The sequence below is a fragment of the Epinephelus moara genome, chromosome 22, assembly GCF_006386435.1.
Source record: "Epinephelus moara isolate mb chromosome 22, YSFRI_EMoa_1.0, whole genome shotgun sequence".
Lineage (NCBI taxonomy): Eukaryota > Metazoa > Chordata > Actinopteri > Perciformes > Serranidae > Epinephelus > Epinephelus moara.
This window is the reverse complement of record NC_065527.1, coordinates 3630787-3650163: the sequence shown is the minus strand read 5'-3', so window position 1 is coordinate 3650163 and position 19377 is coordinate 3630787. Positions and strand designations below refer to the sequence as shown.

At 42.1% G+C, this 19377-nt stretch overlaps 2 protein-coding genes and 1 long non-coding RNA gene across 5 annotated transcripts in view; all 3 read left to right on the top strand.

Moving 5' to 3' along the window:
• The window catches only part of kpna6 (karyopherin alpha 6 (importin alpha 7)), a 19876-nt gene extending 10286 nt beyond the window's left edge, over nucleotides 1-9590 (top strand). Inside the window, exons 12-14 of the mRNA XM_050035481.1 lie at nucleotides 953-1080; nucleotides 2459-2643; nucleotides 3198-9590. Coding sequence (XP_049891438.1) covers nucleotides 953-1080; nucleotides 2459-2643; nucleotides 3198-3385 — 501 coding nt within the window. The 3' untranslated portion in view covers nucleotides 3386-9590. The remainder of the gene's footprint in view (nucleotides 1-952; nucleotides 1081-2458; nucleotides 2644-3197) is intronic.
• Nucleotides 1-19377, top strand: part of LOC126384511 (uncharacterized) — a 490327-nt gene that overhangs the window by 312412 nt on the left and 158538 nt on the right. The gene's annotated exons all lie outside the window — the stretch shown is intronic.
• txlna (taxilin alpha) overlaps nucleotides 12450-19377 on the top strand; it is a 12053-nt gene continuing 5125 nt past the window's right edge. The window contains exons 1-10 of one of the 3 annotated variants that reach the window (XM_050035473.1): nucleotides 12450-12552; nucleotides 14685-14896; nucleotides 15093-15350; nucleotides 15453-15544; nucleotides 16426-16596; nucleotides 18089-18283; nucleotides 18446-18565; nucleotides 18683-18757; nucleotides 18848-18940; nucleotides 19034-19129. In XM_050035473.1, coding sequence (XP_049891430.1) covers nucleotides 14713-14896; nucleotides 15093-15350; nucleotides 15453-15544; nucleotides 16426-16596; nucleotides 18089-18283; nucleotides 18446-18565; nucleotides 18683-18757; nucleotides 18848-18940; nucleotides 19034-19129 — 1284 coding nt within the window. In that variant the 5' untranslated portion in view covers nucleotides 12450-12552; nucleotides 14685-14712. Of the gene's footprint in view, nucleotides 12553-13247; nucleotides 13628-14684; nucleotides 14897-15092; nucleotides 15351-15452; nucleotides 15545-16425; nucleotides 16597-18088; nucleotides 18284-18445; nucleotides 18566-18682; nucleotides 18758-18847; nucleotides 18941-19033; nucleotides 19130-19377 lie in introns of those variants that run through there. The other 2 variants (XM_050035472.1, XM_050035471.1) reach the window with 2 other exon arrangements.

Sequence of the window (19377 nt, the reverse complement as noted above, 5' to 3'; positions counted from 1 at the left end):
GGGGGCAAACACTTTTTCACACAGGGCCATGTAGCTTTGGATTTTTTTCTTCCTCATTAATAAAACCCTTCATTTAAAAACTGCATTTTGTGTTTACTTGTGTTATCTTTGACTAATGTTTAAATTTGTTTGATGATCTGAAACATTTAAGTGCGGAAAACATGCAAAAAAGTAAGAAATCAGGAAGGGGGCAAACACTTTTTCACACCACTGTATCTATAATGAGAATCACACTGACTTTGATTTGAGATCAGTCTGTGAAATAAACACAGACTGAGAGGTTCATTCATCACAGTCCTTACAGGCTCATGATACAGTAGCTGAGATAGGCTTTACCCATCCTCACTACATCTCTGATCACCAGAGGCCAATTGCAACAACAGGGTTTACACCTGGTCTTAAGATAAGTCAGTCGCAACTTGGCATCCTAAGTCTGATCTAATCTGCCCGTTGCACCGTCTAAGCTTAAGCCTTCTTCTTGCTAAGACTGTGCATAAATCTTAAGCCTGGTCAGGAGCAGGTGTACAGTCGGCTGTTTCTATATAACAGCAGCCTGATTCACAGCCACAGAATTTGAACACCCATTAGGGAGGCACCGTTTTCTCAGCTGAACATCGATATCGGCCAATATTCACGTTGTTGCCTGCCATCGGCCTATCAGCGAGTAAGATGACAGTTACCGAAGGCAGTTGCAGATTTATTTCCATTATGTCACATCAACTTGGCGCAAGCTAAAACGCAGGGCTGAGAGCGGGCGTTGTTAAGACGAGGCCCAAGTGTGGTTCGTGCAGCCAGCGTAAAGTCCCTTCCAGAGACTGGTCTTAACAAAGACCAACTTAGCATTTAGGATTACCAGCTGGTATAACCCAGGCCTTGGTTTTATAAAAGTTGCAAAGATGTCATAACCATATTGAAGCTTCTTTCTGATTTTACATGTGGTCCTGCCTCACAGACTGTAATCGACGCCAACATCTTCCCGGTGCTGATCGACATTCTACAGAAAGCAGAGTTCAGGACCAGGAAAGAGGCGGCCTGGGCCATCACTAACGCCACCTCTGGAGGAACACCGGAGCAGATCAGGTCAGACTCAGAGTGACGAACTACAGCGCAGTGTCTCCTCAGCTCATAACAAGATTGATTTGGTCAAGATGCCTCTGATTTATTTATTTGTGTGAGATAGTTCATCATGTGGCAGTACCAGATCAGTTGGAAGAAGGAAGGTACTTGATGGGCAGGCATTTAGTGATGACTGTGGAAGCATGAACGGCATATTTTCTTGTAGTTTGAAGAGTTCATGAAGACCACTTAGAATGAAAAATTCTCAACATGTTTGCTAATTTATGAAAAGGTATTGTAAAAATACAGGGCAGAGATATTTCCCTGACAGTGGCAGACTTAGTTTCAGCAGGTTGTAAATGATGGGTAAAACTCTGATTGGTGCTTTAATTGTGAACCAATCAGGAAATTAAGTTAAAATTTAGTGGAAATTTATCTCGATGGAAAAATTGGGCAATCAAAAATGAGAACTAAGGCAATTTAATGCACATGGAGGTGTCATGGTGCTGAAACTTCGGAGGATATTAGAAACTAACAATGAAAAATTATCTTAAAATAAATGTAAATATTTGCGTAGTGGCTGTTTCAACATACCACAGTTCCTAGGCCACTGAGTTTGTGAGGCGTCGTGTTTCTGTTCCTTTTCTTTGGATCCACAGTCACGAAAGGCAGAGAAAAGGTTTAACTAGGCTGATTCAGTATACAATAAACAAAAACAAAATGACATCATGTACGATTCACTACTGACTTGATTTCAATATTTCTGTATATTCTCATCGTATTTCCGTTATTTAACTTCAACAGTCAAAAACTTATTACGGTCCAAATCAACACAAACTTCACATAGGCTTTTACGAACGACGTTGTCCACAATCGCGTGCACTATCGTGCACTAAACTGCCGTACGGCACCATACCTGGCGTAAATAACTTGTGCCTGTATTCTAACACATTAATAAAGTAAATCTAAACATGACCTCAGTATAGTCCACTACCACACACTGTTCAAAGTATACAGAAACTGTTGTGTGAACTTAAATACCATCGTGACCTTTATGATGTATCATATCACGAAAGATATTTTCACCAAATACTAATATGTGCTGCAGTGACTCCCAGTTTGGATAAATGAAAGCAAACAAACTTGTACCTAATTAAATCTGTATAGTAAAATAAAATATGAACCCTTCCAACTGATCTTTGAACTGATCATGCTAAGCGTTAGCATTGTCCAAAAATATAATAATAGTGCAAAGCAAGCACATATAAAATGTTAATAGAGTAGAATACCCATGGATGTAGAGATGACCATGAGTAAAAGAAAGCTTAAAAACATATCGTTCGTCGACTCGTGACTTTGAAATGAAACATTAAGAAGCACCTCTGAAAATGTCTGTGTGTAGATATCTGGTGAACCTGGGCTGCATCAAGCCGCTGTGCGATCTGCTGACCGTGATGGACTCAAAGATCGTTCAGGTGGCTCTCAACGGGCTGGAGAACATCCTGAGGCTGGGCGAGCAGGAGGCCAAGCAGGAGAACAACGGCACTGGAGTCAACCCTTACTGCAGCCTCATTGAAGAAGCCTATGGTACTGTGCATGGTGTCCACACACACACACACACACACACACACACACACACACACACACACACATCACCAGTGACAGATGTGAAATGTCATGTACAGAATTGTATCGTATTGGACACTGACACCAGGAGGGCTGGGTCGGGACTCCGCAGAATGGTCGACTGTCAGAACCAAAAGCTGATACTGTGCATCGTTGTAGACAAATCATTCATCTGTAGATTTAGCACAGTGCAGTTATAAAGCAGTGGCAGTTGATCTACAGCAGATATGCAGCTTGGGGCACTGGAGGTAGCTGTTGTTGACAAGTGTGAGTTGAGATCAAGCCCCTAGAAAGGGCGCTGCAAAGTGTCTAGTGTGCTCGCTCTATGGGCCCAACGATGCAGAAGATCTGGGAAGCAGAACTTTTTTGGCTTAACATGCCACTGAGCAATGCACTAGTGTTTGTTACCCAGACAGAAGTAGCTGGCTGCAAGTTTTAATTTTAGAATAAAGGTTCCATTTTCTGGCCGATATTTTATCAAAAATACACTGATCTAACATGACTCGTTTTTCCAGGTCTGGACAAGATCGAGTTCCTCCAGAGCCATGACAACCAGGAGATCTACCAGAAGGCCTTTGATCTAATCGAGCACTACTTTGGGGTGGAAGACGAGGACAGCAGTCTAGCCCCTCAGGTGGACCAGGCCAACCAGCAGTTCCTTTTCCCCCAGCAGGAGGCCCCCATGGAGGGCTTCCAGCTATAAGCCTGCACTCCTCTCCTCTAAAATACACCATTTACCCCCTCCATACCTCCTCATCTCATGGAGGACCCCAAGACGCCTGAGTCAAACCTCCATGCCCTCTTCCCTGAAATACCACTACCCCCTCTGCCATCCCCACAAACACACACAGACACACCCACCCTTTGGAGGAAAGCTAAAACAAAATGCCCCCCTGTCTTCATCCTCCTCAACCAGTGGACTGGCTTCGTGCAGGGCAGACTCATGTGTTACCTGGCCACGAGGAGTGCGCCACACAAACTCCATTACACTCACTCAGAAGAGGAAGCGATCGCCTCATAGCCCAAAGTGTGAGTCTGCTCTTGCTTCAAATGCACACACAGACATCCTCCTGCCATGTGATAGCTCTCATTGGCAGAAACGATGGTTTGTTGGTTAATATCTTTATAGACACGCTCATTTTTTTTCAATGGGACATTCCTGCTTTCAGAGTACCCATGCATCCCAATGCAAAGTCCACAAACTGGGGTGCATGAGGGGGAAATACGCCTGGCTCTCGATGTCAGTCTGAATAAACCTAGTAACATGATCCCTTTTGTTTTATAATTAATTATTTCCCCCCAACTCTTATTTATCTGCACCTTTTTTAGTGCTTGTGTTTATTTCTTTCTCTACACACTTGATTTGCTCCCTGATCGTTAGGCTTTGGGCTGATCCCTCGAAATACATGTCCACCCAAAATCGAGGGCGTTCCCCTGCCCTCAGTTTGATGCCCAAGCTAAGAAGTTTGATTTTAGTTTTTCCTCCCTTCTGTCAACTGTTTTTTTTTTTTTAGTGGGACAAATTTTGGGGGGAGGGTCGAGGTGGGAAGACGTGTAAACATTTATCTGAACATAGGAAGGGCTCTGGATGTGTAGTGGAAAAGGGTTTGGGTTTTTTTAGAGGATATGTTTAAAGATCTAGAAAAAAATAATCCAGTTTTGGAGGGTGGTATAGTTAGAGATCCAATGTTCGTCGTGTGCTGTGTTATTAATAACAATACATTTGAATTATGAAGTGATCTAACTATTAAAGAAGGTGAGCTGGGGATTTAGGGGGAAAGTGCCGACAGCAGCAGCAAACCAAACATATTTTTATATTTAAATGAACTCAAGAGATTACAGATGTTTAAATTAGGATGAAACACCACCTGTGGTTTGATTGTCTGGTTGCTGCTGGTTAGCGAGGCCCTGCGCCCCCCACCCCCCCCTGTTGTATGTGGTAGGTTTTTTGCATGGTGTTATATTACCCTGCGTACAGTCACTGAGTATCCCTGGCCAAACACGCAGACAGTTGGCACAGAGAGATAGAGAACAGCGTGAAAAATCCCGTGAGACATTGCTATACACCGCTCAGCGTTTCTTGTTACAGTTAAAAAGCAGGAACTGGGCCACAACTGAAATGGTTTGGTGGTGTTAACAGTGATAGTGTAGTGACGGTGGTGGTGTTGTGTATAGTGGTAGAACTGATATATAACCAATGGCATTCTTTATCACCATCTTTTTGAGGAATGGGAATGACAACTGTTAATGATTTTGCATGGGTCCATTGTGATATGTATAGGTATTGATGTAAATAGCCTATCCTCTGCTTGGCAAGGAAACAACCAACCAGAGTTTGGCTGGGGATACGTCTCTCTCAGACAAGTGACGAGCCTAACTGCAACCAAAAATTCAAGTATGAATATGTATTTGAATTTTGATGTATTTGCATTATATATATATATAAATATATATCTATATATTTGCGCACACTTCATGCACACTTGCATACAACACCAGCAGACACACCTGTACACACACCTCTCACAGATGAGTGGCTAGTAGCAAGTAAAAATAGTTTCCGTAGCCTTTGGAGTGGAAAAAGTAGTTTTTCTTTTCTTTTCTTTTTAAAGGTACACGATGCAGGAAATGTGCCAAGAAAAAAAAAAGGTATAGACATACACTCATGACCCGCTGCCAGCGTGTAGTGCTGCATTTATCTGCAGAGACTTCACCCTCTGCATGTGCTTTCTTATTTTGCTGTGGTCAGGATGTACCTGTGCACAGCCTGCAGGTGAGGTAACACACACACAACTAGACACAAATAAAGAAAAACCTCAGTGCAAAATGAAAGTGAATCTGGGGATGACTTTAACTGAGAACGTTTACGTGCACAAAATAGTCCGGTTTTTGCTTTTTTCCAAAAAAGACAATATTCCTACTAAGCGGCTTACACAGCAAATAAAAATGGATATTCCACTAATATTCTCGTTCACATGCAGCCCTTCATACTCCGATTGATGTCCCCCTATCACGTCACAAGAGAGAACAGTGAAACCACTGGAGCGGCTTGTCTTTTTGCTTTTTTGCATATCAGAAAATAATTTTTTAAATGGTAGTGGACCTGTTGGACCGTGTGAGCACAGCCTCCCGCTTTTATTCCTTTCACCACCTTCTTGAAAAGCTCGGTGTTGCGATATGCGTATATCCAAAAACCTGTTGATATCCACGTCTTTCATAGTGTTTAAAAGTCTGTGTTTTTCTCCTCACAACTAGAACTGTTGGCGTCTCTTTTGGGCACGCATCTCTACGCCAGCAGGCCAGAGGCTGTGTCACAAACTGCATTTAAACTCCGAACTAAGATGCATATTCTGAGTGCGTTGTACACATGTCCAGATGAAGCTATTAAAACCTGAATAATACCGGCATATCCCACCTGTCTTAATCTGAACATGCTACTTTCGGAAAAATTGTAAACTTAATTTGCTGTTTACATGGCCGCATCAAACTTAGAATAATAGTGGAATATTAGCGTGCATGTAAACGTCCCCACTTTCACTTTGGCTGGTGATACTGTTCAGAAACAGTATCCGACACTTCCTGCAGAGTGTACCTTTTCAGTTTAGTTTTTCTCTTAAGTGTGAAAATGGCAATTTTTGGCTGTTTTATTTTGTTTCGGAGCACTTATTATATTTACTTTATTTATAAAAATGTCGCCCTCGGTTTTGTTTTAATTGATATTTTCTGTTTTAATTGAGACAATGAAAAAAGAGACTCCTGGAAATCAGAAGGGATTTGTTGCGCACACGCTGTAGATCTCATGGAAACTTTTTTGTTGTTTCTAGCCACGTGACTTAAGATGGTTTAATACAGCCCCCGTAAACCCCGACCGTGGATCGGCTCTGACTGTGACAGACGCCGACCTCGGATCAGGGTTTAGGCTTTGTGGATGGAGCAGAACTGTGGTTGTGTGATGTTTGACTGACAGGCACTGTGTGAGGAAGAGGTTGATTGACTCTATGACTCTGTCCCTATCCGAGTCTGGGAGCCCGTGTTCTGTGGATGACTGAACCAGCGCTCGTGGAAATGTGAACAGAATTATGTTATTAACAACAAACATGACGGGCGATCAAATAGGGTTTTTTTATTTACACAACAATTTATTCTTAAATGACAGGACGTCTTTTTGGACGGACAGACTTTGGATTCTCCATTTGGTTTGATTTAGTGTCACACTCTTTAATTACAGCCTTGAACTCCTTGGACAGTGTAGAACGTTATAGTGTGACATGCTGCTGTCACATGCAGCGGTTTAAGCATTAATTCATACGTCAGCGAGGCTCTGGTGAGTCTGAGATGTTATCCACAGAACACGTGCGCTCCCGGTCGACATGAGAGTTCAAATCACGAGTTAATTGAGCATCAAGAACTTGCCTCTACATGACAGATGTGTAGAGCAGCGTTTATAACTGAAGTCTTTGATTTCATGGCCAATTCTGTGCTTGGCCTGCGAATAATGCCAGAATTGCAATGTTGGAAAAAAATCAGTGCATCAACCAGGAAAATATTTATATTTCTGAAAAATAAAAAAAAAGAAAGAAAGAAATGCACTCCTATTCACAAAAGTGCCAATCCGACCAACAAAGACTGGAGGTTCTTATGTATCTGTCTTTGACTTATAGATTATTTTTTTCTTTATATCTTTTATTTACTTGAATGTGCACACGTTTTGTGCAGAACATTGCTGCTCTATTTTCCTTATCTTTAAAGTTACATTATTTGCCATTGTTTCTTTCGAGAAGTGGCATACTTTACTGTGGGCACCTAAAATAAGGAATTTATGGAGATCAATTTGTCTCAATTTTATTTGTGCAAACTGATCGATAACCTGTGTGTTAATGTGTAGTCTGTAAATATGAAGCAACTACAAATACATAAAAAAAAAAGATTTGTAAACCCAAAAACTATTTTGCAAATACTCAAATATGGAGATAGATTTGTGTGGATATTATTTGTGTGAGAAAATCTAGAATCTGTGTGTAAATCTGTAAATATAAAATTTATACAAATAAAAACTGCTTTGCAGATATGAAATGGATCTGTGTGCATAAAAAAGTCAGAAAGCTTAGGAAAATATTCACAAATGCAATTTATTTGTAAATTAATCAAATGGAAAAAACAATATAATTTAATATTTAATGTAATTTTTTTATAATAAAAAAATAATTAACAGATTTTTTTTAATTTGTTGAATTTGCAAAATATTTTTAAGTTAAATCTTTTTTTGTATTTGTGGAAGGTGTTTCTTTTTTACAGATTACTCATTAACACATGAATTATCGACGTGTTCACACAAATAATATTGAGACAAATCTAACTCCATGGAAATTGAATCAAGGCAGAGTAATTGTCCGGGGGGGGGGGGGTATTACTTGAGTAACTGCATTAAACTGGTCTTTCCAGCCACTTGTCAATTGGTGTGATGATCCCCACTATTACAGTCTTTTAATGGTTTTCACTGTGCATAGCTATGCTGCATATGTTTTGGAATCAAAGTATTTCATGCAGCGGACAGTAGAATATTATATTAAGCATTTTCTGGAGGTCCCGGCCTGCAGCCAGCCCCTCTCTGTGCGCTGATAGAAATATTGTACATGTGGCACATGATGCAAACTGTGGAAACTGAAGCGACTATCATAGCAGACAATTGCAGGTACTAACCTTCCTGTCATAGTTTACCAAAGTTTTGTCATCCTGAAGGCTGGTTGAAATGATTTACTTGATGTCTTGTTTTCAATATTCGATTCATGTGATTGGCTTGACCCAGTCAGTGACTGAGAGGTTGCTTCAGGCCACTTAAAACTTGCTTCTTTTCATTAGAAGCTGCAATAGCTCAGTCCCTCTCTTCTCAGTTTTATTATTTCTTTTCTCTCAAGTTCAAGTACTGTTTAGGGAGTTAGAAAAAAAAAGAAATCTGCAAAATGATTCTGAAGACTGCAATAAATATTGTCCAAAATCAGGCACCCCAGAGGCAAAGATCCACCTTCAAAGTGCTCTCAAAGGTGACACTCCTTCCACTGGGTGGAGCTAACAGAGGCGACTACTTGACATTTTTCTAAGATAAAATCTGGGATTCAGAAATTGTGCAGTGATTTACATTAAAGTATTATAAGTTAAACTATATGTATGTTCTGATACATTGACAGGGATTCAGATGCAATTCTAATCACTTCTGAGAAGTGGATAAAAAGCCTCATTAGAACACGTCACAGGAAAAAAAAGAAAATAAAATAGGAGGTGAGGATACAAGCCTTTTCTGCTTTTCTTGATCTTTTTCCTGATCAGGATATTCTGGGCTATATTTTTGGATAACTGTGTTTAGAGTAAAAGTTTGTCCTAGTCAGGCTGCATGATCAGGAACCTTGTTATCTATAGGGGAATGAACAGACATCACTAAATATCTCAAATCTGACTTGTCTTCCGTCCTAGAAGCTGTTCATGTCTATATCAGAATCTAAAGCCATGCTTGGCTTGGTCAAGTAATGTTGTCTAACGCTACAAATGTTTACAATGCTACATGTTTGTAAAGATACTTTTCATATGCCATCACTGACCAGTCCTGATGTTTTCTCTGCTCTGGTCCTCTCATTTCTTTTACATGTATTTATTTTCTCTATTCTTGTTTATGATTTTTCATTTGCTCAAAATTACCCATCTTAAACTGTGACTTGACTTGACTTTACCGACGGTATGAATGAGTGACGAGAAACTTATACACTTCAACTGAACATGACACACAAACATGAACATGAAAACAAAAAAATACATACAGGAAACAGCAACAATATTAAAAATGTAAAGGAAAATATACTGAATTTAAATTGTTCAGTGAAAATACTGTACCAAACAAATAAAGTTATGTTGCAACCCTTTAATGACGATGTTTCTTCCCTCACTTGCATGCTACATGAAATTATATTACAGTGGCAAGCAGAAGGTTGGGTCAAATTCTTTGACTGTGATTAGAAAATACATTGATCTCCAAAAAGCGTGAGCTTTCGGTTTTACCAGTCCATCTACGTCCCATCCCTCACCTATGGTCATGAGCTCTGGGTAGTGACCGAAAGAACGAGATCGTGGATACAAGCTGCCAAAATGAGCTTCCTCTCCGTGGGGTGTCTGGGCTCAGCCTTAGAGACAGGGTGAGGAGCTCTGACATCCAGAGGGAGCTCGGAGTAGAGCCGCTGTCCCTTTGCACTGAAAGGGGTCAGTTGAGGTGGTTCGGGCATCTGATCAGGATCCTCCTGGGTGCTTCCCGCTGGAGGTGTTTCAGGCATGTCCAAATAGTGGAGGCCCGGGGCAGACCCAGAACACGCTGGAGGGATTATATCTCATCTGGCCTGAGAATGCCTTGGGGTCCTCCAGGGGACATCTGGGGTGCGTTGCTTGGCCTGCAGCCCCTGGGACCCGGCCACGGATAAGCAGATGAAAATGGATGGATGGAAGAATACTCTGACTCCTGAAACCTTGCTCCAACAATCAGCAGCTATGGCCTCCTCTGTAGACACATCTGGATACAGGGGTGGACTGGCAATCTGGCAGCTCGGGCAGTTTACAAGTAGGCCAATGTGCCTTTTTTTTGTCTGACAGGCCAATAATACAGGTCCATTGGTATATTTTCTGAATGGACACATGGCTGACCCAATCACCTTTTTAAAACCCCTCCTTCTTTGGCCTCACTGCAGTCATTAAACTGCATCTACAACAAAGTGTGCCAAAAAGGATCATACAAACACAATGGAGACGCAGAAAAACTGCACGACAGAGAAGTGCTTTAAATCTGGACAGCATATTTTATATATAGGGGGTTGAACTACCAGAGGGCAGCATTGCAGATGTTCAGGACAGCTACAAATACCTTGGGTCCTGCAGGCAAATGGGAACTATGAGGAGGCAGCAAGGAAGTCACCCCCAGCTTAATACCTACACAGGGTAAGACAGGTCCTGAAAGGTCAGCTGAACAGAAAGAACAAGGTCCGAGCCATTAACACGTTTGCCCTGCCAGTCATCAGATACCCTGCTAGTATCGTAAGCTGTCAAAGGAGGAGATAAAGGCCGCTGATACCAAGACAAGGAAGCTTCTCACAATGCATGGAGGGTTTCATCCCCAGGTCCAGCACCCTGAGACTGTACAGTAAGCATAGCGAGGGGGGCCGAGGACTAGAGAGCGTCAGAGCCACTGTCCAGGAGGAAACAACCAAGATCAAGACCAGATCAAGACCTGGAAAAGGCCAGACTAGAGACGGCACAGAGGCACTAATGTGTGCACCGATGAGAGGGGAATTTGTGTATATTTATGTGTATATATAATACGAGAAGAAAATATATTTTATGAATCAAATTCAAATCAAATTATTTTTTTTCTTTCACTCTTGACATATATACACAGGCCTGAAGTACACACACATGCATAAACGGCCTGTACGTGCATGCAAAGGGATTATCTTGTTATCTTACTATATAATGACGAAAACTGTCTATGGGTGTGTCTGTTCCACGTTTGTCTCCTCACTGACTTGGTCAATCCATGTGAAATTTGGCACAGTGGTAGAGGGTCATGGGAGGATGCCAATGAAGCAATATTACATCAATTGGCCAAAGGGGGGCGCTATAGCAACCGATTGAAATGTCAAACTTTGAATGGGCATATCTCATGCCCCGTATGTCGTAGAGACATGAAACTTTGCACAGAGATGCCTCTCCTCATGAGGAACACATTTGCCTCAAGAACCCATAACTTCCGCTTATATAGATTTTCCGCCATTTTGAATTTTTTGAAAAACACTTCAAATGGATCTCTTCCTAGGAAGTTTGAGCGATCTGCATGAAACTGGGTGAACATAATCTAGGGACCAATATCTAAAGTTCCCTCTTGGCAAAAGTTGGAAAACTTACTAAAACTGAGCTTCTATAAGGCAATGAATATTGCGGAGGGCGTGGCTCATCACATAAAGGTGTATAACATCTCAAGGGTTTCACCCATCACCACGCAACTTTGTAGGCATATGACCACACATAATCTGAGGGGACCCCTCCATTATTGACCCCATCAAACAAAATGGGGGCGCTAGAGAGCTCATTTCTTATCTAGGCCTAACCGCCATATGGATTTTTACTAAACTTGGTAGATATGTAGAACAGGACGCCTCAAGGTGACTGGAGAAATTTAACTCTAACTGGCAACTGGGTGGCGCTATAACAACAGAAAAATGCTTAAAAATGGCTAAAATGCGACCGATCGCTGTGGCTCCCCCTGTGGACCAATGTTGGTGTTTTCTAATGTTTGGTATGACTAAGTCATGGTATGGTATGCTGTACATAATGGGTATGGACTAGTACCCTATTATTATTATAATCAGAGTTAATATTATTGTTGTTGTTGTTATTTCATACTTAAATTGCATTATTGGAGGGAGTCTGTGACCCAAGTTTTTCAGTGGCAGCAACTGCCCTTGTAATTGTTAATATGACGATACATAACCTTGAAACCTTGATATTAAACTGCTTAAAAGATAATCAATATCTAAAATTATATTTTGTTTGGATTGTCTGGAAGTGTTATTTATTTCACCAAAAAACTCTCTCTTCTTTATAGATTATAAAACGTAAATATTGACGTTAATGCTCACATAAACTGAGCCACATGGACATTTGGATTTCCACAGATCGTCTGTAGATGGCAGCAGAGCATCCCGCCAGGATTTAAACCGCCATTAAAAACATCAACGACGAAGAAGAAAGTTATGACCGGAAGTGTTTTTTTCTTGCTCACGCTGTTGAGGAAACCTGCAGTTCACAGACACACTACATATTTCCTCCTCGACTCTGAAGGTAAACACTTCCCTAACATGTTTGAAGGCGGGATATAACGTAGAGAGAAGTACATGTGTGGTCTGTCTGTGTTTTAACATGTTCGTGTCCTGTATACATGAACCAGCGACGGCTAACTGTTGGTCGTGTAAGCTAATTTAGCTGCATCTGGCGGCTAGCGAGCGTTAGCAGGTGCTAGCTAACGTAATGTGAAGGCTCGATAGCAAGTGGTGAAACGAAAGCTAGTGAGGACAGGGAAATGGATATTTGTAAGTGCACATGCGGAGCTAAAACTAGTGTTAACGTAGGTTATTAATACTTTTATGTTAGCTTAACTGATTAAATGACAGAATTCAGCTACAGCTACTGTTAGACGGGTTAAAGTTTCTTTATAAAATATCAACCTGCGTTACACACACGAGAGTCAGAATATTTTGTAACCTATTAGCTTCCAGGCTTCAGTCTAGCTTTGACTAACACTCACAAAGCAGTGGTTATATTTACTGTGTCTGTAGTGATCCGTCTCCCTTTACGGTGCGTTTACATCTTCTTAAGATATTCACCCTGTTAGCAATTCATATTTAACCCTCTGTGCTTTTTACATCTTATATTTACTAGCATACCTTAGGTAATACAATCTCTCATTTTTATTTTAAAGCACCGTCTACAAAAAAAAAAAAGATCTGTGTCTTGATATCTGTGCATATATTTTATTGTATTTATTTGTATTTAACCCATATTTAACCAGGTAAGTCCAGTTGACATCTACAATCTCTTCTACAAGGGAGCCCTGACCAAGACAGCAGCACACAGAAAGTTACAGCCAAACAGCCACGCAATAAAAAACATAAAACATCTGCAGTAACATGATGAAATGTTAGAACACCTACGCACAATGACAAAACCGAGCCAACACCTTGGGGTTAGCGAGGTAACGTCAGGGTTAACTCAAGCTGGTTCTCTTTTTACCATGACAAATCACCATGGTAACTGATGCTGAACAGCTGACCCGATCACAGCCTGTCAACACCCCGACCTCTAACCAATCAGATCACTGAAGACAAAAGTATCCATGGACCAAAGTCCAGAGTCTCAGGTAAAAAGTGGAGCTTATGTGTTGTTACAGGTCAGTCGATTCATCTCATTGTTTCCACTGGTTTTAAACCAGCTTCTCACAAACACAGAGATGGTTTACACACTGAACACATGATTTTAACTGATGCAAAGTTTATTTTAGTCGCAGTGACAGTATTGATATTTGACACTGTGATTCATCACTGCAGCTCAGAATAACATCAGACACCTGTGTGATGAGAACGAGGATAAAACACATCATATTTTATTAGTAAAACTGACATTTTAGTGTCTCCTTCATTTATGGTTCTGATGATGTTGCTCGTATTTAACAGCCCCGCCTCTTCCACATGAACACACTTGTAGCTGGATAGGAAAACCCAGAGTTGACTGAATTAGTTCATAACCAGCTTTGTAGTACCAGATATACAGACAGACAATGTGTTCGTCAAACCACGTAACAAAAAGATATCCTGAGTGAGTTGAACTGGCTTTGTAAAACAGGCCTCTGGTCATGTAGTTTCAAATCTTTTAAAGCTAATTGCAGGTGAGAGGAGCAGAGCACAGAAAAGTTTTCTTTCCCAGCTCGGTCTGTGAACTAGGAACAGACAAAACTAAATCTCAAGATCTCAGACTGTAGCTACAGTCAGATCTCTGTCCAATCAAAGTGCAAATGTATGACAGGAGTTTACCGAGTATGGCTTTAGAAATGAACAAACACCAGTGACTGAGCCTACGAAAAGTCAAAGATGGCCGACCACCCCTGGAATAAAGCGTACATCTATCTATCTATCTATCTATCTATCTATCTATCTATCTATCTATCTACGTTACTGTGGAGCACGACGGGTAACTGTAGTGACATGAGTTGCAGATTTATTCAATTGTAAGTCTGGGGGTTTAGCAGCTGACCCAATGTTGGGTCTAGAAGAAAAGATGACAAACGTGTTTTTGGTGTTTTGTGTTTCTCTGAGTTAAAACTACTGAATCAGCTCAAGTGTAAACGAGTGCTGCTCCGTGTTGTGTTAAAATTATACTGTGTTGTCTGTCATTGCCACTGCGCTTGTTAAGTATCGCAGGTTTTTCTGCTTGTAACAGATACCAGAGATGATAAAACAAGACACAGAAGAGTCTGCCACCCAGGGCGGTGAGGACGCTCCACCTACAGCAGGAGGGATGGAGTCACCTGCAGCTGCTAAAGACAGCTTGGACAGCAACAGCCCTGAAGAGTCTGAGCCACAGACGCCACAGACAGACACAACTCCACAAGGTGACGAGGCAGGAAGTGAAGGTAAGGGTTGAATTATTTACAAGGCAGACTCTATGTTGTTGACAAGGCTGCCTCTGTAACACGAGAACCATTTATAACATGGTCAGTAGGGAGAGGAGTTTGTTGTCTTCTTGTCAGTGTGGTTTCACATCTTTCTCTAGAGTCCAAGAAGAAGTCAAAAACTTTTTTAATCATGTTCTTCCTCCACTGTGTGTAGTCGCAGAGGGAGCACTTCCATGTGACATGGCCGAGGAGCTGAGCCGTCAGCTCGAGGACATCCTCAGCACCTACTGTCGGGAAAGCATGTCAGACGACGCCAGCACGGTGCCCAACGGCCAGTCACACAGCCCAGAGCTCAACGGGCTGACCAATGAGAGGGAGGACGACAAGCCAGAGGGCAAAGTCAACGGAGCCGGCAACGGCGTGGAGAAGGAGCAGAAGAAGAGTCAGGAGAAGAAGAAAGTGAAGGGTCTAGGTGAGGAGTAACGTACTCCAGACTGTGTAGTACATGTTGCTTTCTACAGATGCAAAAACTAACTCTGATTCTGTCTTGTCTCTGTTTTCCTTGTTCATGCAGGTAAAGAGATCACTCTCCTCATGCAGACTCTGAACACACTCAGCACCCCAGAGGAAAAGCTTGCAGGCCTCTGTAAGAAGTACGCTGAACTGGTGAGTGGACTCCTTTGTAAATACGGTGATATGGATGTTTGGTGAGCCTGGAGCACAAACAGTTTTTTCCTGTTTTCGCAACAACCTTTCTTTTTTATCTTTGAGCACAAAATGAAGTTCATTTTAAAGAAATATGTGTAGAACAGTGTGGCTAGTCAACATTTATGAAAATGGCTCAGAAAAATATGATATAAAATGATAAAAAAACACAGAGGTGGGCTTTAAAACAATAAGACATGGTTTCCTGGGCTCGTCAGCTGAGCTCTGTGTGGACACAGAGGAGTGCCTTTCAAGAGATGCAGCGATCTCTGTCAAACAGACACAGAGTGGTGCAATGCAGATCTCTGTCCTGTGACCTCAATCCATGCCAGGTGGCCTCAGATGATCTGCTGGGGCTGTGTGTGCCGTCAGAAAGCTTATGTTGACTGCATTTGTTTGTGTGCGGACGTTTGAATGGCAGAGCATCTGTTTGGATGTATGTGAGCTGGAGAAAGCTGATGTGTGATTTGGCATTGTGTCAGAGCTGATGGATGAAGAGGATGAAGGTGGAACTGCAGTGATGTCATGCAGGAGGCTAGTCCACTGATGGACCCTGATGAGGACTGTTGGGGGCAGCTCTATACATGACAGGATGGATGTAATGGGGTGTAATGAAAGGCTAATATGTCCTACATTTTTGAACAGCTTTTTAGAAACAGAGCTGAGTTTACTACAGACAAGATTAATGTTGTTTTAATATAAATGAATTATGAGTTTTTATGACCCCACACAGATCAGTACATTTAAACCATCATCCAGCAGCAACACCCCGATAACAGCTGCTGATAAAAGTCTAATCTTTGACAGTGACACCTCAAAACACGTCTTTGTTTTCGTGACAGCTGGAGGAGCACCGTAACACCCAGAAGCAGATGCGAGTGCTGCAGAAGAAGCAGAACCAGCTGGTTCAGGAGAAAGACAACCTGAGGAACGAACACAGCAAGGCCATCCTGGCTCGCAGCAAGCTGGAGAGTCTCTGCAGGGAGCTGCAGAGACACAACCGCTCACTCAAGGTACGAAAACGGCACCAATATGAAGAGTATTCATGGGTACCAGTGACGTCATGTTGATGAGACCACCGCCATATTTGTGTCCGATTTGACCGTACCCCTCAGTTTCGCTACGGCAGTACACACCTCACACTTAAACGAGACGGAGAGACAACGATATTTGTTAAAAATTTCCATTATTGGTTGCGACCCATATTTAGTACCCTCAACAGTATTTTGTCCTCTAACCTCTGCAACACGCTGTGTGTGTGTGTGGTGCTGGCGTACTGGAGTGTAATATGTTAAAGTGTTCCTAATATTTTGTCCCCCTCAATATATGTTAATGGATTGGGCAAAATTATGAGAACAACGCACAATATAATGCACTCCAGTACACCAGCACCATTCACTATGACCTCTATAATAAACATAATGTATAATTATCACCTTTCTAACAATGTCAACAAAAACCCAAAGTGTATAAGCTTCGTAAAAATAGCATTTATGGCATAACCATTGGATTGGATTGCATCAGACCGCACAAGTGTTACCTAATGAAGTGGCCGGTGAGTGTGTATTATATTTAAGGACCCACACCATGACAAGAGTAGGTATGAATAATAGTTAATTAGTGACTGACATCAGCTCAAACCGCAAGCTTTTGAGTGTACCGTAATCAGATAACGTTAGCTAACATTAGCATGAGACAATGTGAATCTCCATTGAGGTAGCTAACATCACGTTAGGTAACGTAGTGTCGGGCTGTCGGCGTTAATCATATGGCATCTGAAGTTAATCATGTTTCGCGTGTTTTGTAAGGGGTTTTCAAAGACTAAAATAAAAATTAGATAGAGTTGAGGACTTACCGGAAATGAAGTGTTGACTGCACAACCTGGAGTTAACGTTAGCTGTTGGCTGCCAGTGGTCTCTTCTTATCGCAGCCAACCATTTATTCCGCCGGTCTACATCCTCTGGGATGGAATAAAACTGCAGTCTGGGGTTTCTTTGTCGACTGGTATCACAGCCAACAGCACAATATATTCCTGGCATCCCTCAAGTAACATACATTTTCGGTCTCTTGCTGATTTTCCTCCTACTCTACTTGTTTTGGTAATGTGACAACGCTGTGACCTGTGACCTGACTGCTGTGAGCGGACACAAATATGGCAGTGTGAAAACACTGTGACGTCATGTGGTCTTGATGAATAGACGCTGTATTCATGTACTGATTCAGTAATTGACTTCAGCAACCATAGTCTAAGATCCAGCTTTATCCAGTTTATAAATATATTCAAATGTGGTGTCAGACTCCTCAGAGAAGCTGCCGTATATTTACTAAGCATCAGTTATAACACAGTATATGTACATGCATCTGCTCCAAGTGTTTTACATAAACTGTTGTTGGACAGATATTTACCAAACTGTAGTTAGTGGAGGTGCATTAAGTTAGGAGTGAAATCAACACGATCGTTCCTTCTGCACACATCACACATCGTCCACTTCTGTCCGTCTGCAGGAGGAGGGGATGCAAAGAACGCGTTTGGAGGAGGAGAAAAGGAAGGAAGTGACCTCCCATTTCCAGGTGACACTGAACGACATCCAGGCTCAGATGGAGCAGCACAACGAGAGGAACGCCAGTCTCCGACAAGAGAACACGGAGCTGGCTGAGAAGCTGAAGAAGCTCTATGAGCAATACAAACTGCGAGAGGAGGTGTGTGTGTGTGTGTGTGTGTGTGTGTGTGTGTGTGTGTGTGTGTGTGTGCGCCCCACGACTGCATCTTTGAAGTGCAGCATGTTAGTGTGTATAACTCACATTTTCACTGGATGTGTGATGAAGCTTTTTCTCTCTCTGACCCTGTGAACCCTCCACCAGCACATAGACAAGGTGGTAAAGCACAAAGACCTGCAGCAGCAGCTGGTGGACGCCAAGCTGCACCAGGCTCAGGAGCTGCTGAAGGAGTCGGAGGAGAGACACGACAGAGAGAAAGAATTTGTAATTATCCACTGAACACACACAAACACATTCACATCAACAACAAAACAAAAGCAGTGCGTTTGGTCCTTAAACATCAGTGTTACAGTTATTTGTGTTTCTCGCTCGTCTTCTCAGCTGCTGAAAGAAGCAGTGGAGTCTCAAAGGATGTGTGAGCTGATGAAGCAGCAGGAAGTTCACCTCAAACAGCAGGTTTCCCATCAGGCTTTGCTCCTCACCTTTATAGCTTGACTGTTGAAATGTTTGCACCCTGATGTGATCCAACCTGTTGTTGTTCTCCAGCTGTCACTTTACACAGAGAAGTTTGAAGAGTTTCAGACCACTTTGTCCAAAAGCAATGAGGTCTTCACCACATTCAAACAGGAGATGGAGAAGGTGAGGCGTCTGCGTTACTGTGGAGGTTCAGCATAGACAGAAGTGTATTTGCCTTTAGTGGGATTTAACAGTTTTCTTTCCTTCGTGCTACAGATGACCAAGAAGATCAAGAAGCTGGAGAAGGAGACGGCCATGTATCGGTCCAGGTGGGAGAGCAGCAACAAGGCTCTCCTGGAGATGGCAGAGGAGGTAAAGCAGCATTAGTTTATATTTATCAGTCTACTTATTTTTTATTGTATTTCTCCTGCAGTAGTCAGTGTGTAGCTGCTGCCATGTTGAGGCAGAGGGTGCTGTCTGTAGCTCTGGTTGAGGGTGAGAGGCTGTCAGCAGATAAACAGAGATCTGTGTGGGTACATGAGACCCTAAAAAAGAGGCTGGATCATGGGGAGTACCACCAGTTGGTCCAGGAGCTTCTCCTCCATCATGGACGTTTACAG